The 26,070-nt window shown below is 49.4% G+C and overlaps 1 protein-coding gene across 2 annotated transcripts in view; it reads left to right on the top strand.

The window, feature by feature from the left end:
* The window catches only part of LOC115092719 (disintegrin and metalloproteinase domain-containing protein 9-like), a 506,232-nt gene that overhangs the window by 42,721 nt on the left and 437,441 nt on the right, over positions 1–26,070 (top strand). For both annotated transcript variants that reach the window (XM_029603960.1, XM_029603961.1), the window contains one exon: positions 25,662–25,727. In XM_029603960.1, coding sequence (XP_029459820.1) covers positions 25,662–25,727 — 66 coding nt within the window. The remainder of the gene's footprint in view (positions 1–25,661; positions 25,728–26,070) is intronic.

A 26,070-nucleotide genomic window follows, 5' to 3' on the forward strand; every position in this document is an offset into this window, starting at 1 on the left:
GTAGTCCTCACATATGGGTGACATCACAGGATGGAGCCCAATCACGGAACACTTTTGTCAAAGTTTCCAGAACTTTGACTGGCCCCTATTGGGCATGCCCTGCATGGCACTAACCCTGCAGCCAGCAAGGGTCCCCCTTCAGTCTTCTTTTTCCCGCGCAGCAGTAGCCTCGTGGTTTAGGAGCTCTGAAGAGATTCCTGACAGGAATTTTTCTCACGGAGTTAATTAAATTTAAATTGCCCCACAGGGGTCCCTCCTTAACTTTTCTCAGACCGCGGTACTCTGGTAAGTTTTTGACCGTCTTTCGTCAATTACCGTCGAGTTTGGCCCTCGCGGCCTACTGGCCGTCGACTGTACCGCGACTCGATTTTTTTCTATGGCCATGGCATCGGGGTTTCGTCGGTGCCCGGACTGTACTCGCACCATGTCTATCACAGACCCTCATGGAGTCTGTGTAATGTGTTTAGGCCGCGAGCATGATGTCCTGACTTGCACCAAATGTGCCCTCATGACACCAAAAGGTCGCAAAGCCAGAATGGAGAAGATGGGACTCCTCTTCTGTGCTCACACCCCGATGCCGTCCATCGCATCGACGTCATCGGAACCGGCACCGTCGAAGTCGCACCAGCATCGACCACCGTCTGGTGACCATCCACCATCGACGTCTTCACGGCCATCGACTCCTGTTACTCCCCCTCAAGATCGAGGGGATCGTAGGGAGAAACATCGGCATCATAAGTCTCGGACCGTCGAGGGAACGAAATCATCGACCTCGCCACCATCCAAGCCACCATCGAAGAAGCCCCGTCCAGGAACAGCACCGACCATTCCTGAGACCGGGACAATGAGGCCACCCTCACCCGATTGGGGTATGGGAGTCGCGATTCCGCCTGTAAAGGTGGTCCCTCCGACTGTGCCTCCGCCTCCCTCTTCCGTCACGGAGCCGGGGCTGCTTGCTCCAGGTCTCCGGGAAGAACTGGACTGGCTGGTCAAGGAGGCCATCGACAAGGCATTGCAACGGCTCCAGGTTCCTCCGGCACTGACATCTGCACCGAGAGTGGAACCGGTCACCGATCCGATTCCAGCAGCGCTGGCACCACTGCTATCCTGGATGGAGGCGCTCATGACCGCCCTTCCACCGGTGATTCCCGGGTCTCCGATGGCTCTGGTGTGCTCCCCGTTGACAGCTTCTTCTGGAGGAGAAACACCATTCCTCATTCCTCCTTCGGGAGTATTGCCTCAGCCATCGATGCCATGTCGTCCCTCGCCACCGATTCATTCATCGGGGGCGATACTCACATCGGCGCCATCGATACCTTTGATGCCGGCACCAATGCCCTCCAGGGCGTCCACGGTGCCCCCGGTGATTCCTTCGATTTTCTCGGAGCCTCGGCCGGGGCCTTCGGGTATCCAACCTCCTTCTGGTCCTATAGGTCAGTCTGCTGATCCTTAAGACACCTGGGGTGATGATACTTCCACAGACACCGATGACTTACCTTCACCTCCCTGTCCTACTGAAAGTAGAAAGCATTCTCTTCCAGAGAAACTTTCTTTCATTAATTTTGTGAAGGAAATGTCTGACTTGGTCCCTTTTCAGCTTCAAAAGGAGCAGGATGATAGGCACCAGATGATGGAGCTTCTCCAGTTCCTGGATGCCCCTAAAGTGATCACTTCTATTCCCATTCATCAAGTTCTTCTAGACCTTCTCAAAAAGAACTGGGAAAACCCTGGATCCATTGCTCCAGTACACAGAAAGGCTGACACTACCTATTTAGTGCAGTCAGCCCCTGGCTTTCAAAAATCTCAGCTCGACCACCACTCAGTTGTGGTAGAATCGGCTCAAAAGAAAGCAAAAAGGATGAAGCCTCACTCCTCTACCCCTCCTGTTAAGGAGCACAAGTTCCTCGACAATATTGGTCGACGATTGTACCAAGGGGCCATGCTCATCTCCAGAATTGCTGCTTACCAGCTGTATATGACCCAATACAACAGGGTCATTTTCAAGCAGATACAGGACTTCTCTGAAACCCTGCCTGACTAATTCCAAGAACAGCTTCAAATCCTTATCAACAAGGGGTTTGAGGCAGGAAAGCATGAGATAAGAACAACTTACGATATCTTCGACACCTCTACTAGAGTGTCTGCAGCTGTCATTTCAGCAAGACGCTGGGCCTGGCTCAAATCTTCTGACCTTCGCCCAGAAGTACAAGATAGGCTATCTGACCTCCCATTTGTAGGAGACAATCTGTTCGGTGAACAGATCCAGCAAATAGTGGCTGAATTAAAGGACCATCATGAGACCCTTAAACAGCTCTCATCGATACCTTCCGACTTCCCCTCTAGACAGCACTTTAGGAAGGAATCTAAGAAGTCATTCTTCCGTCCAAGGAAGTACTATCCTCCACCAGCAAGGTCCCGAACTACGAGGCCTTATCAAAAACCTCAGCCTCGCCAGGCCCGAAAGCAAAAGCTGCAAGCAGCTCCCCAGCCGGGGCCTGCTTCAGGTTTTTGACTTTCACTTGGAGAGCAGCAGCCTGATTCCTCTGCCAAGCATACCAGTTGGAGGTCGATTGTTCCAATTTCACGGCATGTGGCAGTCAATCACAACCGACCAATGGGTGCTAGCAATCATTGCTCAGGGTTACCACCTAAACTTTCTTGCTCTTCCACCGGACTCACCACCTCTGCAAGCGTGGAGCGTATCCGACCACTCTGTCCTTCTGGAGCAGGAGGTTTCCCTTCTTCTCCAGTTAAGAGCAATAGAACCCATCCCACTCTTGAGGCAAGGCCTAGGGTTCTATTCCCGGTACTTTTTGATCCCCAAAAAATCCGGGGGAGTTCGCCCAATTCTGGACCTACGTGCTCTCAACAAGTACCTCCAGCGGGAAAAGTTCAAGATGGTAACCTTGGACTCGCTTCTACCTCTTCTGCAAAGAGGAGACTGGCTCTGCTCTCTGGACCTTCAGGACGCATACACCCACATTGCAATAACTTCAGCTCATCGCAAGTAACTCAGGTTTTTAGTAGGCCCAATACCGAGCGCTTCCATTCGGCCTGGCTTCGGCACCACGAGTCTTTACCAAATGTCTCGTAGTTGTCGCAGCTTTCCTCAGGAAAGAAGGTGTTCACGTCTACCCCTATCTGGACGACTGGTTAATCAGGGCCCAACCCAGCAAGCCACTCGGTCGTCCCTCGATTTGACCCTACACACTCTAATTTCTCTAGGATTTCTCGTCAATTCCGAGAAACCCTATTTAGTACCATCTCAAACCTTGTCGTTCATTGGGGCAGACTTGAACACCTTGCAGGCAAAAGCCTTTCTACCTCAACAACGAGCGCTAACCCTCGTGTCTCTCGCTCACCAGTTACAGTCTCAGCATACAGCAACAGCTCGCCAATTCCTCGTCCTTCTAGGACACATGGGGTAGATTTTCAAAGGGGTACGCGCGTACCCCCCGAAAACCTAACCCAAACCCCCCCTGCGCGCGCCGAGCCTATTTTGCATAGGCTCGGCGGTGCGCGCAAGCCCCGGGATGCGTGTAAGTCCCGGGGCTTGCATGAAGGGGCGTGTTGGGGGGCGTGCCCGGAGTGACGCGGCGTTTTGGGGGCGGTGCCACGGGTGTGGTTTCGGCCCGGGGGCGTGGCCGCGCCCTCCGGAACAGCCCCCGGGTCGGTTCTTGGCGTGCCAGCAGCCCGCTGGCGCTCGCAGATTTACGTCTGCCTCTGGCAGGCGTAAATCCATAGATAAAGATGGGGGGGGGGGGGGGTTTAGATAGGGCCGGGGTGGGTGGGTTAGGTAGGGGAAGGTGAGGGGAGGGTGAAAGAAAGTTCCCTCCGAGGCCGCTCCGATTTCGGAGCGGCCTCGGAGGGAACGGAGGCAGGCTGCGCGGCTCGGCTGATCCAGGATTTTAATAGATACGCGCGCCTACGCACGTATCTATTGAAATCCCACGTACTCTTGTTCACGCCTGGTGCGCGAACAAAAGTACGCGCTCGCACAAAATTATAAAATCTACCCCATGGCGTCCTCAGTCCATGTCACACCAATGGCCCGCCTGGCCATGAGGCTCATGCATTGGACTCTGAGATCACAATGGATTCAAGCTGTTCAGCCTCTGTCGACCATTGTCCACATCACCGACTCACTCCGTCTGTCTCTTGCCTGGTGGAAAGATTAGAACAATCTCCTCCAGGGACTGCCCTTTCAAGTGCCAGATCCTCAATTCATTCTCACCACCGACGCTTCCAACCTCGGGTCTTGGTCTCCAGGGGAAGCCAAACATCAAATAAACTTCCTAGAACTTCGAGCAATGTGATATGCTCTCAGGGCTTTTCAGGAACGCCTATCAAATCACGTTATCCTGATTCAGACGGACAACCAGGTGGCCATGTGGTACATCAACAAGCAGGGAGGCACAGGCTCCTTCCTTCTGTGTCAGGAAGTTGCGCAGATTTGGGCGGAAGCGCTCTCCCACTCGATGTACCTCAGGGCCACCTACTTACCAGGAGTGGACAATGTCTTGGCAGACAAACTGAGTTGCGTCTTCCAACCGCATGAGTGGTCTCTCAACCCCTCGGTAGCGACCTCAATCTTCCGACAATAGGGATACCCCCAGACAGACCTCTTTGCGTCCCCTCAGAACCACAAAGTGGACAACTACTGCTCTCTCATTCGGAGCGAGTGCTCTCCGCCCAGAGATGCATTCTCCCTCTTGTGGGCAACCGGTCTGCTCTTTGCATTCCCTCCACGTCCTCTTCTCTCGAAGACTCTCATGAAGCTGTCAGGACAAGGGAACCATGATCCTGATAGCACCTCACTGGCCACGCCAAGTGTGGTTTCCCATACTTCAGGATCTTTCCATCCGCGGGCACAGTCCCTTGGGAACAGACCTGCATCTGATCACTCAAAACGACGGATGCCTACGCCATCCCAATCTACAGGCCTTGTCTCTGATGGCATGGATGTTGAAAGGTTAATCCTTCAACCACTTAATCTTTCAGATTCGGTTTCTCGTGTCCTGATTGCTTCATGGAAGCCTTCCAGAAGAAAATCTTATTCCTATAAATGGAAAAGGTACACATCATGGTGCACCTCGCAGTCCCTTGATCCCTTTTCCTGTCCAATCCCAAGGTTTTTGGACTATCTCTGGCATTTGTCAGAATCAGGTCTAAAGACTTCTTCCATCAGAATGCATGTCAGTGCGGTAGCCGCCTTCCATAAAGGTGTCGGGGATATTCCTATATCGGTACAACCCCTCGTCACACGCTTTTTAAAGGGCTTGCTCCATATCAAGCCACCTGTACGTCCTCCGGCCCCTTCTTGGGACCTTAATCTGGTTCTCGGTCAGCTCATGAAACCACCATTCGAGCCTCTTCACTCCTGTGACCTAAAATATCTCATATGGAAAGTGATTTTTCTTTTGGCTATCTCTTCAGCTCGCAGGGTTAGTGAGTTACAGGCCCTAGTTACCTATCCGCCTTACACTAAACTCCTGCAGGACCGGGCGGTACTCCGCACTCACCCTAAGTTCTTACCTAAGGTAGTTTCGGAGTTTCACATTAATCAATCCATCATACTACCTACCTTCTTTCCCAGGCCCCATTCCAATCCAGGGGAACAGGCTCTGCATACCCTTGACTGTAAACTGACTCTAGCGTTCTACCTAGACCGTACAGTTGCCCACAGGAAGAGCACTCAGTTATTCGTCTCTTTCCATCCCAACAAATTAGGGCAACCTGTGGGTAAGTAGACTCTCTCCTGGTCGGCGGACTGCATATCTTTTTGCTACCAGCAAGCAGGCATTCCTTTTCAAGATCGTGTTAAAGCACACTCTATGAGGGCCATGGCGACTTCAGTAGCACACCTAAGATGGGTGCCGCATCCTGACATTTGCAGGGCTGCCACCTGGAGTTCTCTCCGCACTTTCGCAGCCAACTATTGCTTGGACAAAGCCAGAAGACAAGATTCCATCTTCGGCCAGTCTGTCCTGCGTAACCTGTTTCCAACGTGACATACCAACACCCTTCCGCCTGCCCGGTGGGGTTCAGGATGCCCTCTACCAAATTCCACCCCAGTTGTTGTGCCTGTTGCACGCCATTGGGCACATTTGTACTCGCCCATATATGAGGACTACCATCCTGCTTGTCCTGTGAGAAAGCAAATGTTGCTTACCTGTAACAGGTGTTCTCACAGGACAGCAGGATGTTAGTCTTCACGAAACCCGTCCGCTGCCCCTCGGTGTTGGGTTTGTAACGTTTTGTTGTTTTATTTTTCGGCACTGCCTGTAGCTTTAAAATAAGACTGAAGGGGGACCCCTGCTGGCTGCAGGGTTAGTGCCATGCTGGGCATGCCCAGTAGGGGCCAGCCAAAGTTCTGGAAACTTTGACAAAAGTGTTCTGTGATTGGGCTCCATCCTGTGATGTCACCCATATGTGAGGATTAACATCCTGCTGTCCTGTGAGAACACTTGTTACAGGTAAGCATAGAGATGTGCATCGTTTTTTGTGTTCGTGTCGTTCTTTGTTTTTCGGCCGCCATGGAAAATGTCGGGTTTTTTCGGTTCGGGTCTTTTTTTTCGCGAAAAATCGATTTTTAGTTAATGCGCGCTAACTCCCAATTAGTGAGCGCTAACTCCCCGTTAGTGCACACTAACTCCTGTTAGTGCGCACTAACAAAAACCGTTAGATTTTGTTATTTTTTGTTACTTTTTGTTAGTTTTTGTCAGTGCGCGCTAACTCCCGTTAGCGCGCACTAACAGGGAGTTAGCGCGCACTGACTCCCGTTAGTGCGCACTAATCGGAAAAACGAATTTTTGCGAAAAAATGGGAAAATCCTGATTTTTTTCGGGCTCCCTGAAACATGCCGAATTGGACAATTTCGTTGCAATTTTCCAATTCGGCAAAAACGAATGCACATCTCTAGGAAGCAACATTTGCTTTTTCCCTACCTAGACGACTTGCTGATTGTGGCGTCCACCCCAAACACGCTCCGACAACATCTCCATGACACAATCAGTTGCCTCAATCAATTGGGACTGGTGGTCAGTTACCAGAAATCCAACCTACAGCCTACCCAAAAGATCCAATTCATAGGAGCCTCTCTGGACACCACCAAACACAGGGTTTTCCTGCCACACGACAGACGACAGACCATGCACCAGCTCTTCAGGCACCTCAAAACTACCAGGTTGCTGTCCGCCCGCCAGGTCTTAACAGTCTTGGGACATATGGCGGCATCCATTCACGCGGTGTCCAACATGAGACTACACATGCGAAACATCCAATGGGATCTCAAGTGGCAATGGAAACAGCATTCCCAACCGGTAACCTGGAAAATATCCTTAATAGCAGCCATGACCAGCAAATTGGATTGGTGGTTACAAAAGCAGACACTTACAAAGGTGCTCCATTCATACTGTTGCCACACAATGCAGTCCTCACCATGGACACCTCCCGCAAAGGCTGGGGGGCTCATCTCAACCACCTCCAGACACAAGGCCTCTGGACCCGGCAGGAACAGTCCTATCAAATCAATCTTCTAGAGCTACGTGCGAACCTCCGTCACCCATCTCAAAGGTCACCGCGTCATGGTCTTCACTGACAATCAAGTGGCCATGTTTTGAATCAACAAACAAGGAGGGTCGGGCTCATGGATTCTTTGCCGGGAAGCCCTCACCATCTTACTGTGGGCCAATCGTCATTCGATTCACTTGCAGGCAACTTACTTACCAGGCATAGCCAACACTCGAGCGGACAAGTTGAGTCGGGTTTTTCATCCACAAGAATGGTCCCTCCATCACGAAGTAGCAGAGATAATCTTCCACAGGTGGGGATGGCCATCGATAGACCTTTTCACCACCGAATCCAACAGGAAGGTGACTCGCTTTTGCTCCGTATAGCCAAGCCCATACAGGGAAGCCCAGGATGCTTTTCTCATACCCTGGAAGGAACCACTAATGTATGTGTTTCCTCCGATTCCACTCAACACACGAACACTACAAAAATGCATGCTAGACGCGATGCAACTGATACTAGTGGCGCTGGCCTGGCCTCGTCAACCATGGTACACACACCTTCTTCAGCTATCCACAGAAACACTGTTTCGTTTACCAGATCGAGCCGATTTTCTGTCTCAGGAACAGGGAACCCTCCTCCACCCACTACACTCCTCCCTACATCTAACAGCTCGAGGTTGAACGGATCCTTCTCTCAGAACAAGGGTTTTCTATCACCGTACAGGATGTAATATTGGCATCAAGGAAACCATCCACGAGACGTAATTATCAGTTCAAATGGAAACGATACGCAACATGGTGCGGGTCCAAGAGTATTGACCCGCTCTCATGTACACCGGACCTGTTACTAGATTATCTGCACATCTTATACCTCGCAGGTCTGGCTACAGCTTCAGTCCGGGTTCATCTTAGTGCAATAGCTGCCTTCCACAGACTGCATGATGGTCAACCCATTTCAATTCATCCTATGGTTTCTCAATTTGTCAGGGGATTAACACATCTTCGACCCCCAGTCTCCAAACCTCCAGTACCCTGGAATCTAAATCTAGTTCTGGAACAAATGATGGCACCACCATTTGAACCAATGGACTCTGCGCATATCAGATTTCTTACTTTGGAAGGTTGTCTTCCTGACAGCAATTACGTCGGCTCGCAGGGTGAGCGAATTACAGGCATTAATACACTATAGCCTGTACCTCCAATTTTATCATCATAAAGTACTGTTACGGACTCACCCGTCGTTTCTACCGAAGGTGATATCCCAATTTCACCTCAACCAATCAATTGAACTACCAACATTTTGTCCCAAACCACATCAAAATGAAAGAGAGAAACTTCTACATACTTTAGATTGCAAGAGAGCATTGGCTTTATGGCTTATTACAAACAGCGAACCCATTCACCCTCCAGGGTGTCGCAACTCTTCGTGTCCTTCGATCCGAATGCTGCTTAGAATTCTGCTACGATAAACGACAGTCCAAATTGCCTTCTCTCCCCACAGCGCATCAAACGCATGTAGTGGCAGCCTCACTAGCTCATCTCAGACACGTCCCACCATTAGACATTTGTAAAGCGGCCACATGGGCATCTCTTCATACATTTACTTCCCAAAACACTTTGCCCCATACACAAATTAATACACAACGAAAACGCAGACTGGCTTAACACTGCCCTTCACGTACACATCTCCAATAGAAACCTAAGATCAGCCAACAAAGCACTCCTAACTATTCCTTCAGTCAAAACAGCAACACTGACCCAGGTAAGAGAGAGAGCATTATCCTTATTAGGACCCATACTATGGAACTCCATGCCCGTTGAGTTAAGATTACAAAGAGAAAACAAAACATTTAGAAAAAATATAAAAACCTGGCTCTTCAAACGAGCTTTTCAAAAAGAGGAGAGAGAATAGAAAACCAAAGAAGCGCAAGGTACAATCAAAGAGCACCTGCACACACAACAGTAATCACTAAGGGGCGGATTTTAAAACCCCTGCGCGCGTAAATCCGTCCGGATTTACGCGCGCAGAAGTCCCGGGGCTTCCTGTTGGGGGCGTGGCGGGATGACACGGCGTTTAGGGGGCGGGGCGCAGCATTTAAGGGGCGGCGACGTGGGTGTGGTTTCGGCCCGGGGGCGTTCCGGGAGTGTGGCTGCGGCCTCCAGAACAGCCCCCGGGACCGGACCACAGAGCGGGGCAGCCGGCCGACGGGCGCAAAGTTAAGGGGGGGTTTAGATAGGGCCGGGGGGGTGGGCGAAGGAAAGTTCCCTCTGAGGCCGCTCCGAAATCAGAGTGGCCTTGGAGGGAACAGGCAGCGCGCGCTGGGCTCGGCGCGCGCAGGTTGCACAAATGTGCACCCCCTTGCGTGCGCCGACCCCGGACTTTATAAGATACGCGCGGCTACGCACGTATCTTATAAAATCCAGCGTACTTTTGTTCGCGCCTGCTGCACGAACAAAAGTACGCGCTCACGCAAGTATTTAAAATCTGCCCCTAAGTGTGCAGTTTTAAGTGAACCCTGCAGTAAAGGATAAAGTTACAATTATAGAATGAGTCCTGTACTCAAACCGCTATAGAAATTGACCTGGACATGTTTTACACTCTTCTAATAATAATCTTGTTTAAAAACTGTTACCGAACCTTATGGCACCTATGTAAAATGAAAGATTATAATAGCATTACTTTTATGTGCCTTTATGTAAACCGTTGTACGATACCCACCTTGACGACGGTATAGAAAAGACTTAAATAAATAAATAAATAAATTACTGCTTAGATCAGCAAACAACGGAAGATGCCAAATTGGGAAGGACACTTCTACAGTCGGTAGCCACAGATTCAACTAAGTCGACTGGCACTTAACTTTCATCATGCTGTATTCATACCAGGACTAATACACTTTAACTCAGCGTGATGGGGAGCTTAGGACTCCCATGACAGCATGGCTAATTCAGCCCTGCTGTCGACGGGAAAAAGCAAGTTTGCTTACTGTAAACGGTGTTTCCGTAGATAGCAGGATGAATTAGCCATGCTGACCCACCCACCTCCCTGATCAGTCGACGTTTCGTATTAACGACCACCCTTGCTTTATCACAGACTGAGGAGAGTCGATTCCAGTGTGGGAAACCATTCGCAGCCTCAGAGCAAAGCTCTGACATCACTTTGAAGCTCCGCCTCCTGGGCCTGATGGACAGTTCCCATGACAGCATGGCTAATTCATCATGCTCTCTACGGAAACACCGTTTACGGTAAGCAAACTTGCTTTACTCTTTGCCAGCATAAGACTTAATACCAAGATGGCAACTAGAAGGAAAACAGTTGATCAAGGACTTTTCCTTTGTGGGACGAGGATTGGGTGTTAAAGAGTTTAGGAATGCAGCAGTAATCTGGACCATGCCTAAAACTGTGGGGCTGACACTGAAGACAGAACTCTCCTGTGGAGATATTTTAGCCTGGTTCCATGATCTAAAATCAGACATTGCCTCAATTAAAGGGGAAATTTTAGAAACTGCCTGACTTGTGGCAGGATATTGTTGAGACTGGAGGAGGCTGAGGAGCGGCTGGATGAGCATGCCAAATCTATAATGTAATTACAAAAAAGTCTTCAAAATTTGGAGAAAATGAATGAAAAGTTGAAGGACAAGCTTGAGGATATTGAAAACCATTCTAGAAGAAGCAATCTGCATTTTCAAGGAATGCTGGAATCAGATAAATATGTGGCCTGCTTTGAAACTGTTTGGAATATCTGTGAAGTGGTACTGAGGAAGGGTGATGATAGACTTTCCGTATCTAAAATTAAGCTTGAACAGGCTCACTGACTGTTGGGAGCATCAGCGAAGGACAAACCAAGGGATATTATTGCCAGCTTCAACCACTTTTCAATAAAAAAAGCCATTGTGATAGAAAGACATAGCTGTACAGGTAGCATGTTACAAATAACCAGTGCAGCTACTGAGAATATCCTTATTCTTGTCTCAGCAAGGCACACAGATCGCACTAATGGAACATCAAGCAAACCAGACTGAGATGAGCGGAGTGCCTGAGTTGAATTGTATATATGTAGCAGTGCATTTGCCCAAGGCATGGACGTCTGCAACTTCTGGTGTCCTATACTGGCTGAGAGCCATTAATTTCAATTTATAGAAGCCTTGAAGACACTACTGCTCACAAGTTTCGGCTTGTACTAATTAAACTCCTTATTGTATCTGCTATCATTTCTCCAATATATGTGCACATATCTTTGTGTAATTAACAACTTGACAGCTGATATTGACAACATTTTTAGCATAAAGAAGAAACTCGTATACTTGGAAAGACAAGGATTTTCTCAAGAAAATATAAAAAGGATGGTTGCGCTATTTCAGTTCAAAATGATTTTTATACTTGATACATTTTTATATGCATTATCTAAAAGCAAACAATATGAATGGTTTTCTATTTTTAAAAATTGGCTTTTTATGCATAATCAGAGTTGTGAATCTTTATGTAAATTTTCCACATATTTGCTGCAGAGTTTTGAAAAATCTGCCACAAAATTTGCTAACTCGCTGCAGATTTTTGAAAAATCTGATGCATGAAACCGAGGTCTGTACTTATAATGCAGTTTCCCTCCTAGTTTGTGGATTAAAGATGTAAGATTCTTAATTATATTTTGTCTTGATCATTGATTATGAATCTTAAATAAAAAAAAAATCTGCTGGCTGCAACATATGATACTAGGGACTTAGAGGAAATCCTAATAAGGTAATACAAAGCATCCACCAAAAAGGTGGCCCTCGGGTCCAATCGGCTGCCTCCTGACTTCTCTGGTAACTGTTGCACTCAGCACAATAGATCCCAAGCTACATACCCCCCAGAAATGGAGATTTGAACAGCTAAGGCCGAGAAAGCAAAAAAAAAAATGCTTCAAGAGTGTCTCAATCTGCCTATTCTGAATATCTTTGAGGGCTGTGCTCCCCTTTACCAGGATAGTTGTCTTGTAGGTCATGGCTGAGACAAGGTCATTCACCAGAGGCATTTGAAAAAGGCATTTTCTGTTCCCTGTACATACCCGTATCAGTCCAGACCGTGGGTTGAGCCTCCTGTCCAGCAGATGGAGACAGACCAAAATTGAAAGGGTATCCTATATCAGGACAGAGCCTACCCTGCATCCATTCAGTATTTATCTGTCTCCAGCAGATGCAGGCAGCTCACCCTGCGGTTCCCTTCCTTCTTAGTTTGCCATTTCCCTGTGGGGATTTTCTGTCATACTTTTGGCAAGATCAAGCAAGTATTGTTTATCTCTGTAAAATTTGAAGAAAAAAAAGAAAAACCAATATACAGGAATCTCTGTTTATTTTAAGGAGACAGCTCTGTCTCCTCACTCTTGCTGGGGGCCTAGGGGGGCTTGCCCCTTGATTACTCAGCCTAGGCTCTCTTTCCCGGTGACCTGTGTGTTTGGGGCGATACTGGTAGTCTAGTCACTCCCCCTATCTGGCTGCCTTGACCCCGGGACGTCTAATTCCACTAGTGTCCTGCAGGGAGGTTCATTCCCCTGCAATCTCTTTAAAAAAAAACAAAAAAACAACACACAGAAAGGAGAAGCTAAATACTTGGAACAAGGCAACCTTAATCTTACCCCTGTTTTGCTTCAGGGACGGTAGCGAGCAGGGTTCGATCCTCTGCACTCACTCAACGGGGCAGCACAGCTCATCTGTTTTCTCTCCTTCATGGCAGCTTTATTCTTTGATCATGCCGCGTTCAAATCTCTGCTTAGTCTGTGGGGAGCCTGCCACGCGGCTCTCCCGCGATGGGCTTTGCTCCGGGTATCTGCCGGGTGGGGAGGGCCCCTCCGCAGCAGCAACTAAGCCAAAATTACACCGTTCCCACGGTTTGCCATGCAGGGAACAGCCTGGCCATGTGATGAGGAGTGGTCTTCTCATCACATGGCCAGGCTGTTCCCTGCATGGCAAACCGCGGGAACGGCGTAATTTTGGGAATCAGCTTTACTTCTGAATCAGGGCTGCAGGAGGGAGAGGAGCCTGATTTGCATATTTCCCCCCCGATTTAAGTCCTGGGCGTCCTCCGGAGGAGATCCCTGACCCTCCTTCTTCCATCCTCCTCAGCCCCCCGGGAAGTCTAGGCCACGTTTTTCTGCTGAATTTGTGCTTTTAATGCACAAATCTTATCTGGCAAGCCTACAGGAAAAGGAGGACCCCCTCCAGGTCCCCCCAGCAAAAATTCCTCGGATATCCACTCCACAGCCCCCTACTGTGCCAGATGGGCAGGGCTCCATCAGGGTCAGGGTGGTCCCGGGGTTTCCCCCCCCCCCCCCCCCCCCCCCCGGACCCCCCTCAGCCATCCACGCTCCCTGATCCTGATAAAGATCCTGATTTACTGCTGCCAGGTTCCTCACTGAAGGGGGACAACCCCCGAGTGCTCCGTTTGTTTCAAAGGGAAGAGCTGGAACCACTCATTCCCTTCATTTTGAAGGAGCTGGGTATTGAGGTGCCACCTGAGGATACCGTCACCGCCTCTATGCCAGCTAACGTGGACCCAGTTTTGGCGGGACTCAGGGCTCCTCCACGTACATTCCCGTTCCATCCTATGCACAAGCTGCTGCTCCTTCGGGAATAGGAGTCTCCCGAGGCTGGGCTCCGAGTGGGTAGAACAATGGACAAGCTCTATCCCCTCCCTGATGAATGCCTAGAGATGCTTAAAATTGCCAAAGTGGATTCTTCCGTCTCCGCTGTCACCAAACACACCACTATCCCGGTGGTGGGAGCCACGGCGTTGAAAGATGTCCAAGACCGCAAACTCGAACTTTATCTCAAGCGCATCTTTGACGTCTTGGCCGTAGGAATCCGGGCGATGATCTGCAGCAGTCTCATGCAGCGGACAAGCCTTAGGTGGGTTCCACAATTGCTCAGCACCCAGGATCTCCCGTCTGCAGAGGCGGAGCAGGCAGAATGGCTGGACGGCACTGTGGCGTATGGGGCAGATGCCCTCTACGATTTACTCCGCATGCAGGCCAGGGCTATGGTCTCAGCAGTGTCGGCCAGACGTCTCCTCTGGCTACGCAATTGGTCCGTGGATTCTCCCTGCCCTGGTCTCATTCCTTTCGGGGCCGTCACACCTTCTGAGATAGTAACCAACAATACTCGACCACAAAGTCCGCTTCACAATAAGATACAGCTGGCCCATTCCTACGTTCCAAACTTGGGTGGACGTCTCTCCCTGTTTCTCGAGGAATGGGTCAAAATCATGACGGATCAATGGGTCCTAGAGGTGATAGAGAAAGGTTACGCATTAGAGTTTGCTCGGGACCTGCCGGATCTTTGCAGTCTCTCTCTGCGGAAGCCGGAAGCGGCCAGCAGTCTGCCAGACTATGGGCAGACTACAAGAGCTGGGAACCATAGTCCCAGTCCCAGTGAAAGAACACGGGGGGGGGGTGGAGTTAAGATGGCCGCCTGGTAGCAGCGCGTTTCATTTGCTCCAGCTTGTGTCTCAAACTATTACTTTGTTTATTGCTTGGAATGCCCCCGAAACGCAAAGGGAAAGTGAGGGTCTTTCCCTCAACGCCCTCACTACCTGCTGGACAACGTACCATCTTTGAAATGGCGCAACTTTACCCTAAAGGAGAGACGCTGACCCCCGCTGACAGAGACGGGAAGGAGGCCGCCGCCTCGTCTGGGGAAATTTCGCTCAGCCCTCCGGAGTTGAGGGTTCCACAGGCTATCTCGTCTTTACCATCCACAGTCGCGATGGAAACCCCGAGCGGACTGCGCATCGAGGAGACCATGGAGGGCGCAGCTGCGATGGAGGAGGCGGAAAAAACAACATTGGGGCAAGGTGGTGACATTATCCAGAGAGAAACCGGAGCCCAGGGGGTGGACAGACGCGAAAGCGGTAAGACAACTCTGGTTTCTGTTTTAACAACGGACATTTCCACTCCTGTGGGTGCTCAGGATATTCTACCTCAGATAGTGCCCCCCTTGAAACCGCCTGTGATAACTTTGGACGCAATTTGGGAGCTTATTGCCCAGCAGAATGTTGCTTTCCAGACCTGCATGTCACAGATTTCCCAAATCTCTTCCAGGATGGACTTAGTGGCCCAAGATCATGAAAGGAAAATGAATGAATATGGAAATAAAGTACAGGCTTTGGAAGATCAGTTAAAAAATGTTCAAGCTGTGCAAACCTCAACAATTGTAGATTGTACTAATCTCAACAGGAAAATAGAAATGCTGGAAAATCGATTTAGAAGACTTAATTTAAGACTTTTAAATTTTCCTAAGATTTTAGGAGAAACGCCAAGAGTTACCCTGAAGAGGTATTTCATGGAAATTTTACATATACCTTTGGAAGATATTCCGGCATTGAATAAAGTTTATTTTCTACCTTTTCGGCAAACAAGAGACAATAGGTTAAATAATCAGCTTGATTTGGCTAACTTGACAAATTTCCTAGAGTCATCGGCTACTGAGATTGTGGAGCGAGCCACTTTATTAGTCTCATTCATTTATGAGAAAGATATTGGGATAATAATGAGAAGTTACTTTCAGAATATGGAGAGTCATTTTATGGGACAATTTGTCCAGATCTTTCCCGACCTGGCCAAAGCCACGCAGGAACGCAGGAAAGGTTTCTTGGTACTGAGGCAGGAAACAAGAGCTCTAGGAGCGACTTTCCAGCTCAGATACCCTTGCAGATGCATTGTTAAATTTAATAATTCCACGTATGTATATTTCCTGCCGGAACATCTTAAGACATGGCTTAGCTCCCAAAGAAGGGTGATAAACACCTCATCACCCATGATTAGTCCAATTACTTAACTGTTATAGATGGTAAAGTAGATACCAGGCTAAAGGCTAGTTTCTTTTTTCTTTTTTTTTTCTTAGCTGGGTGAGGCTTCCTGTTATTTTTACTCCACCCCTAATGATTGTGGACTAATATAAGATTTGAATTTCCTATGTTCACTATTGTAACTTAAGATTTTCTTTATTACTGTACAAAGATAGTAAATGCTTTGTATTTATCTGAAATGAATAAAAAATAAATAATAAAAAAAAAAAAGAACACTGCACCGGCCAGTATTCCATCTACTTTGTCATGCCCAAAAAGGACAAATCCTTCCGCCCGATCTTGGATCTCAAGAGAGTCAACCGAGCCCTCAGGTTCCCCATTTTCGAATGGAGACCCTGAGGGCGGTGATAGCGGCGGTTCGCTCAGGCGAATATCTGGCCTCGCTCGACTTAACGGAAGCTTACCTGCACGTACCAATAAGCCTCGATCATCAGAAGTATCTCCAGTTCAACATTCTGGGACAACACTTCCAGTTCCGGGCACTCCCGTTCGGCCTCGCCACCGCGCCACAAACCTTTGCCAAGGTCATGGTGATGGTGGTGGCCGCTTTCCACCGGGAAGGGGTCCTAGTCCATCCTTACCTGGACGATTGGCTCATTCGGGCCAAGTCAGAGAATCTCTGCAGGAGAGCGGTTGACAGGGTCCTAGCTCTCCTAACCTCCCTTGGGTGGATAGTCAACTTTTCCAAGAGCAATCTCCAGCCCTCCCAGGTTCTGGAAATTTTGGGGGCGTGCTTCAACACCCAAGTCAGCAAGGTGTTTCTGCCAGACGCTCGGGCGCTCAAACTTATGGATCAGGTGCACAACTTTCTCTCTCTCTCGCTACCCACGGCCTGGGATTATCTTCAGGTCCTAGAGACCATGGCTTCCACAATCGATCTGGTCCTTTGGGCTTTTGCGCATATGCGGCCATTACAGAAAACTTTGCTATCCTGCTGGAAACTGGTGTCGGAACAGTTTCGGATGCCTCTCCCACTCTCCAACTCTACCATCGCTGACATACAATGGTGACTCTCACTCGCACACTTCCTGAAGGGGATGCCCTTGCAGACTCCTCAGTGGATCGTTGTCACGACGGACGCCAGCCTCTCTGGCTGGAGAGCGATGTGTCAAACTCAGACTATGCAGGGATACTGGTCCCCAGTTCAATCCCACTGGCACATCAATTGGCTGGAGGCATGAGCGGTCCGTCTGGCCCTCAAGGTCTTCCTCCCTCTGATCCGTCACAAGGCAGTGCGGGTGCTCTCGGACAACTCCACCACGGTAGCCTATATTAATCGGCAGGGGGGCACTCGAAGTCGTCTGGTGGCCTTAGAAGCCAGCAAGTTCTTTGATTGGGTGGAGCGTCACCTGGATCGCTTAGCAGCTTCCCATATTGCAGGGAAGGAGAATGTGCAAGCCGATTTCCTCAGTCGTCAGCGTCTAGACCCCAGCGAGTGGGAATTGTCAGACAGAGCAATGGATTTGATCGTCCGCAGATGGGGTCCTCCCCACCTAGACCTGATGGCGACTTTGAGCAATGCAAAAGCTTCCAGATTCTTCAGCCGCAGAAGGGAGCACTGCTGGGAAGGAGTGAATGCCCTGGTCCTTCCCTGGCCTCACAACCTTCTCCTGTACATGTTTTCCCCTTGGCCTCTGGTGGGAAAAGTACTCAGAAGAATAGAACTTCATCGTGGACCTGTCATTCTCGTTGCACCCTAGTGGCCCCGTGGTTCGCGGATCTGGTAAACCTCACAACGGACGGCCCTCTTCGCCTCGGCCATCTCCCTCACCTTCTTCGTCAGGGTCCCGTATTTTCCAATCAAGTGGCTCACTTTTGTCTAGTGGCCTGGCTTTTGAATGGCAGAGGTTGTGAAAGAAGGAATATAAAGAAGAAGTTATATCCACCCTGTTGTGGGCTCGCCAACAGTCTACCTCCCTCGCTTACGTCCGGGTCTGGAAAGTCTTCGAGAATCTATGTGCTGAATCGGGAGTGCCGGCTCGTAAGGCTTTGCTATCCCAGGTCCTTTCCTTCCTTCAGAAGAGCCTCTCCAAAGGTTTGTCTTTTAGCTCCTTGCGGGTGCAGGTTTCTGCCCTCGGCTCTCTTTTAGGCAGTATCGATAGTTACGCGGTAGTGGCGCATCCAGATGTCGTTCGTTTCCTCAAGGGGGCCAAGCATTTGAATCCGCCTGTCCGGTCTACTTGTCCCTCGTGGAATCTTAACTTGGTGCTTTGGGCTCTCTGCAAGGCGCCCTTCGAACCTCTCCGGCGGGCTACTCAAGGATTTGATGCTTAAGACCGTTTTCCTGGTTTCTATTTGTTCCACCAGGAGGGTGTCGGAGTTCCAAGCATTGTCTTATAGGGAACCCTTCCTACGTTTTTCTGATTCAGGGGTCTCCCTCAAGACTGTGCCTTCCTTCTTGCTGAAGGTTGTGTCTTCTTTTCACATCAGTCAGCTGGTGGAGCTCCTTGCTTTTTCTTCTGAAGACATAGCGAGCACGTCTGGGGGTGATCTCCGGTGCCTGGATGTAAAACGAGTTTTACTGCGTTATCTCCAGGTTACAAATGAGTTCCGGGTCTTGGATCACCTTTTTGTCCTATGGAGTGGTCCAAATAGGGGAAACAAGGCTTCTAAGACTACGATTGCTGGTTGGTTGAAGGAGGCGATTGCGTCGGCGTATCTGTCAAGGCCGACCAGTTCCGGAGGACTTAAAGGCACACTCCTTGAGTTCTCAGGCTACTTCTTGGGCGGAGAATCAGTCGGTCTCTCCGCAGGAAATATGCAGGGCAGCTACTTGGAAATATCTGCATAGCTTTGCTCATCATTACCGCCTCGATGTGCAACCTCCAGTTTTTGGCTCCTTTGGACGGTAGGTGCTTCGTGCGGGACTGTCTCAGTCCCACCCTTTATAGAGAAGCTTTGGTACATCCCACGGTCTGGACTGATCCAGATTCGTACAGGGAAAGGAAAATTGATTCTTACATGCTAATTTTCATTCTTGTAGTACTATGGATCAGTCCGGACGCCCTCCCATACACTGTCTGTTCCGTCCGCTCAAAGTTTCTTTCTTTGCAGATACTTGGATACCTTGATTTCTATTATAATGTTAAGGCACCGGAAGCATCTACTAGATGAAAATGGATATCTATGCAAGAGTGATTGTACAAAGAGTTCTTTCAATTGTTCTTTCAATTGTTCAATTTATCAGTTTGTCTTGCTGCTTGCTTGATCTTCTCCTGGTTATCTTTATGATTATCTGCTTTGTTAATGTTTATACTGAAGGAAATCAGGGTAGGCTGTGTCCTGACATAGGATACCCTTTCAGTTTTGGTCTGTCTCCATCTGCTGGACAGGAGGCTCAAACCATAGTCTGGACTGATCCGTGGTACTACAGGAACGAAAATTAGCAGGTGAGAACCAATTTTCCTATCTCACCTGGCAGTGGGTATAACTTGTACAAGGTCTTAATGTCTTTGAGCTCCCTTTCAGGGGATTCCCTTTCTGAAATAACCATATCCTCTATCACCTTGTGAAAAGAAAAGGCTTCAAATGGCTTGCAGAACTACATACGGCAGGATAAGGTCACCTGCCAAATCCTCCTCAATCTTACAACCTGATATTTGAAGAGATATCAGTACCTGAGAGTTCAGAGAAGCCACCTCATCCCTGTGGAATAATAAGTTCACCATGGAGCATTCATCCTTGGAGGATAACCCCCTTCATCCAAAGAAGATTAGGAAATGGCCATGTCCAGCTTTTCCTGTACCTCAGAATCCAGAGGTACCTCAGAGAGGCCACATTTTTCATCGGACTTTGTGCTGTTACTGCATAAATCTTGACTAGCCTGCAAGAGGAGGAGGAACCCCCACCAGGTCCTCCCCCGCTAAAATCCCATGGATGCCCACCCCGCTCGCTCCTGCAGCGCCGGATGCGCAAGGCTCCGTTAGGGTTAGGGTAATGCCGGGGTTCCCCACCCCGGATCCGCCTCAGTCACCCGCGGCACCAGACCAGGATTCGGATGCGGATTTGTCATTGCCAGCCCCCCCTCTAGAGGGGGATGAGCCCCGAGTAATCTGCTTGTTTCAAAGGGAGGAGCTGGAGCTGCTCATTCCCTTCATCATACAGGATCTGGGGATTGAAGTCCCTCCGGAGGATACAGTTACGGCCGCGATGCCAGCTTAAGTGGACCCAGTCCTGGCGGGACTCAGGGCGCCTCACGCACTTTTCCGTTTCATCCCATGCACAAGCTGCTGCTCCTTCGGGAATGGGAAGCTCCCAAGACGGGCTACGAGTGGGTAGAGCTATGGACAAGCTCTATCCTCTTCCCGAGGATTGCCTGGAAATGCTTAAAATTCCCAAGGTGGATTTTTCCGTATCTGCTTCACCAAGCACACCACTATTCCGGTGGTGGGAGCCACAGCTTTGAAGGATGTCCAGGACCGCAAACTTGAATTTTATCTCAAGCATATCTTTGAACTCTTGGCCTTAGGAGTCCGGTCGATGATCTGCAGCAGTCTCATGCAGCAGGCAAGTCTTAGGTGGGTACAACAATTGCTCAGCACCCAGGACCTCCCGTCTGCAGAGGCAGAGCAGGCTGAACAACTGGAGGGCGCTGTGGCGTATGGAGCGGATTCTCTCTACGACTTACTCCACATACAGGCCAAAGCGATGGTCTCAGCAGTGTCGGCCAGACGTCTCTTCTGACTCCGCAATTGGTTGGCGGATTCTTCTTCCAAGTCTCAGTTGGGCACACTTCCTTTCAAGGGTAAGTTGCTTTTTGGTGAGGACCTGGAACAGCTTATTAAATCTTTGGGTGAGAACAAGATCCATAAGCTGCCGGTGGACCGCCCTAAACAGCCTAGGTCCTTCTTCCCTACGGGTTCCCATTTCAGAGGTCAGCGGAGGTATAATAACAGGGCGTGGGGTTTCTTCCACAACACTCAACTGCAAAGCCCTCCTACCAGTGAGATCCGGCTGGCCCATTCCTCCGTTCCAGACTTAGGTGGACGTCTCTCCCTGTTTCTAGAGGAATGGGTCAAAATCACTTCGGACCAGTGGGTCCTCGAGGTGATAGAGAAAGGTTACGCATTAGAGTTTGCTCGGGATCTGCCGGATCTGTACATAGTCTCTGCTTGCGGACACCGGAAGCGGGCTGCCGTCTGCCAGACTCTTGCCAGGCTCCATAGAAACATAGAAATGACGGCAGAAAAAGACCAAACGGCCCATCCAGTCTGCCCAGCAAGCTTCACACATTTTTTTCTCATACTTATCTGTTTCTCTTAGCTCTTTGGTTCTATTTCCCTTCCACCCCCACCATTAATGTAGAGAGCAGTGATGGAGCTGCATCCAAGTGAAATATCAAGCTTGATTAGTTAGGGGTAGTAACTGCCGCAGTAAGCAAGCTACACCCATGCTTATTTGTTTTACCCAGACTATGTTATTCAGCCCTTATTGGTTGTTTTTCTTCTCCCCTGTCGTTGAAGCAGAGAGCTATGCTGGATATGTGTGAAGTATCCGTTTTTCTTCTCCCCTGCCGTTGAAGCAGAGAGCTATGCTGGATATGCGTAAAGTATCAGTTTTTCTTCTCCCCTGCCGTTGAAGCAGAGAGCTATGCTGGATATGCGTGAAGTATCAGTTTTTCTTCTCCCCTGCCGTTGAAGCAGAGAGCTATGCTGGATATGCGTGAAGTACCAGTTTTCTTCTCCCCTGCCGTTGAAGCAGAGAGCTATGCTGGATATGCGTGAAGTATCAGTTTTTCTTCTCCCCTGCCGTTGAAGCAGAGAGCTATGCTGGATATGCGTGAAGTATCAGTTTTACTTCTCCCCTGCCGTTGAAGCAGAGAGCTATGCTGGATATGCATTGAAAGTGAAGTATCAGGCTTATTTGGTTTGGGGTAGTAACTGCCGTAACAAGCCAGCTACTCCCCGCTTTGTGAGTGCAAATCCTTTTTTCCACATTTCCTCTTGCTGTTGAAGCTTAGAGCGATGTTGGAGTCACAGTAACCATGTGTATGTTTATCAAGTTTAGACTGGGACTAGAAACCATAGTCCCAGTCCCGGTGGAGGAACAAGGCGCCAGCCAGAATTCCATCTTCTTACTTGTGCCGAAAAATGACAGTTCCTTCCATCCAATCTTGGACCTCAAGAGAGTCAAGCGAGCCCTCCGGATACCCCATTTTCGAATGGACACCCTGAGGGCGGTGATAGCGGCAGTTCGCTTGGGTGAATATCTGGCCTTGCTCAACTTGATGGAGGCTTATCTACACATCCCTATCTGACGCGAGCATCAGAAGTATCTTTGCTTCAACATTCTGGGCCAACACTTCCAGTTCCGCGCTCTACCTTTCGGCCTTTCCTCCGCGCCGCGCACCTTTATAAAGGTCATGGTGGTGGTGTTGGCTGCTCTCCGTCGAGAAGGAGTCCTAGTCCATCCTTACCTGGACGATTGGCTCGTGCGGGCCAAGTCAGAGACTCTCTGCAGGATAGCGGTTGACCAGGTCCTTGCTCTCCTCACCTCCCTCGGATGGGTAGTCAATTTTTCCAAGAGCAATCTTCAGCCTTCTCAGGTCCTGGAATTTCTGGGGGCATGCTTCGATACCCGGGTCGACAAAGTGTTCCTGCCGGATGCTCGGGCGCTCAAACATATGGACCAAGTGCACAAACTTCTCTCGCTCCCACTTCCCAGGGCATGGGACTACCTTCAGGTCCTGGGGACCATGGCTTCCACTATCGACCTGGTCCCCTGGGCTTTTGCACATATGCGACCATTACAGAAAGCTTTGCTATCCCACTGGAAGCCAGTGACGGAACAGTTTCAGACGACTCTCCCGCTCTCCGACTCTACCATTGCCGACATACAATGGTGACTATTGCTAGCGCACCTCCGGAAGGGAATGTCCTTACAGACTCTGCAGTAGATCGTAGTCACGACGGATGCCAGCCTCTCCGGGTGGGGAGCAGTCTGTCAGTCCCAGGCTATGCAGGAATACTGGTCCCCAGTCCAATCCCGCTGGCACATCAATCGGCTGGAGGCCCAAGCGGTTTGCCTGGCTCTCAAGATTTTTCCTCCTCTGATCTGCCGCAAAGCGGTGCAAGTGCTCTCGGACAACTCCACCACGGTGGCCTATATCAATTGACAGGGGGGCGCCAGGAGTCGTCTGATGGCTCTAGAAGCCAGCAAACTCTTCGCCTGGGTGGAGTGGCACCTAGATCGCTTAGCAGCTTCCCACATAGTGGACAAGGAGAATGTACAAGCCGATTCCTGAGCATCTCGATCCCGGCGAGTGGGAGTTATCAGACAGAGCGATGAATCTCATTGTCCGCAGGTGGGGTCCGCCTCATCTGGACCTGATGGCTACCTTGAGCAATGCCAAAGCTCCCAGATTCTTCAGCCACTAGAGGGAGCACTGCTCGGAAGGAGTGGATGCACTGGTCCTTCCCTGCCCTCACGATGTTCTCCTGTACGTGTTTCCTCCTTGGCCCCTAGTGGGAAAGGTTCTCAGAAGAGTAGAACTTCACAGAGGTCCAGTCATTCTCGTGGTACCCGAGTGGCCCCGCAGACCGTGGTTCGCGGATCTGGTAAACCTGGCGACGGACGGTCCTCTTCTCCTCGGCCATCTCCCACGCATGCTCCGGCAGGGTCCCGTATTTTTCGACCAGGCGGATCGCTTCTGTGTAGCGGCCTGGCTTTTGAACGGCAGAGACTAAGAAAGAAGGCATATAAAGAAGAAATATCCACTCTGCTGCAAGCCCGTAAGCCATCTACCTCGCTCGCCTATGTCCGTGTTTGGAAAGTTTTCGAAAATGTCTGTGCGGAATTGGGTGTTTCAGCGCGTTCAGCTCCGGTGTCCCTGGTTCTTTCCTTCCTCCAGAGAGGCCTCTCTAAGGGCCTGTCATTCAGCTCATTGCGGGTGCAGGTGTCTGCTCTCAGCTACCTCTTAGGCAATATTGATGGATATGCGGTTGCATCTCATCCGGATGTTGTCCGTTTCCTCAAGGGCGCCAAGCATTTGAATCCACCTATCCGTATCACTTGTCCTTCGTGGAGTGTTAACTTAGTCCTTCGGGCTGTCTACAAAGCACCTTTCAAACCTATCCGCCGGTCTACTCTTAAGGATCTGACGCTCAAGAAGGTTTTCCTGGTTTCTATCTGCTCCGCCAGAAGGGTGTCGAAGATTCAAGTGTTGTCTTGTAGGGAGCCCTTCCTGCGGTTTTCTGATTCTGAGGTTTCCCTCAAGACTGTGCCTTCTTTCTTGCCTAAGGTTGTCTCTTCTTTTCATGTCAATCAGTCCGTGGAACTTCCTGCGTTCTCTCCTGACGAAATTGTGAGTACGGTTGGGGGTGATCTTCGCCGCCTTGATGTAAAACATGTCTTCATGCGTTATCTTCAGGTTACAAATGACTTCCGGATCTCGGATCATCGTTTTGTCCTGTGGAGTGGCCCAAATAGGGGCAACAAGGCTTCTAAGGCTACGATCGCTTGGTGGTTGAAGGAGGCGATTTCTTCGGCCTGTATCTGTCAAGGCCAAGTGGTCCCGGATGGCCTAAAGGCTCATGCCTTGCGTTCTCAGGCTACTTCTTGGGTGGAGAGTCAATCGATCTCTCCACAGGAAATATGCAGGGCAGCTACGTGGAAATCCTGCATACATTTGCTCGGCATTACCGTCTTGATGTACAGGCGCCAGTGTTTGGTTCCTTCAGACGGCAGGTGCTTCGAGCAAGACTGTCTCGCCCTATGTAGGGAAGTTTTGGTACTTCCCATGGTCTGGACTGATCCGGGTATGTACAGGGAAAGGAAAATTGGTTCTTACCTGCTAATTTTTGTTCCTGTAGTACCACGGATCAATCCAGACACCTTTCCCTGTACTTTCCTGCTGTCCGCTCGAAGCTTTTTCTCTTTTTTCAGGATGCTGGATGTTTTTCATCTGTGATTATAGTTAGAGTCACCGGAAGCATCTCTGATAACAGTGGATAACTAAGCAAGAGCGATCATATACAGAGTCCATTCAATGTTTTCAATTGTTCAGTTTTCTGAGTTCTCTTGCTACTTGCTTAATCTTTTACTGGTTATCTTTATAGTTATCTGCTTTGACAATGGTTATACTGAAGGGCTGCAGGGTACGCTCTGTCCTGATATAGGATACTCTTTCAGTTTTGGCCTGTCTTCATCTGCTGGACAGGAGGCTTAACCCACGGTCAGGACTGATCCGTGGTACTACAGGAATGAAAATTAGCAGGTAAGAACCAATTTTCCTATTGCCAACTATCAACAATAGATGTGATATGTAGAAATGTTCTTCATTTTAAGTATAGGTTGTTCTTTTTCAGGCAAGAGAAACCATTCTTCAGAAGCGTCGATACGTGGAACTTTATGTAGTTGTGACAAAAGAGTTGGTATGCCCATTCAAATATTGCTATTTTTTTTGAAAAAAAGGATTCTCAGCCCAGTCCTTGGAACATACCTAGCAAGTCAGATTTTCAGGATATCCACAGTGAATATGATGAGATAGATTTGCATACATTGGAGGCAGTGCATCCAAATCTCTCTCGTGCATATCCATTATGGTTACCCTGAAAACCTGAATGGCTAGGTGTGTCCCGAGGGCTGGGTTGAGAATTGATGTTTTAGAAAAGAGATATTGCTTTATACTTGATGCTACAAATTTCTTTTGAATTTCAAAAGTAGTTTTATCAATTGAACGATTTAGTTCAAACAAACTGCTATTAATTAGTAAGC

The sequence above is a fragment of the Rhinatrema bivittatum genome, chromosome 5, assembly GCF_901001135.1.
Source record: "Rhinatrema bivittatum chromosome 5, aRhiBiv1.1, whole genome shotgun sequence".
Classification (NCBI taxonomy): Eukaryota; Metazoa; Chordata; class Amphibia; order Gymnophiona; family Rhinatrematidae; genus Rhinatrema; species Rhinatrema bivittatum.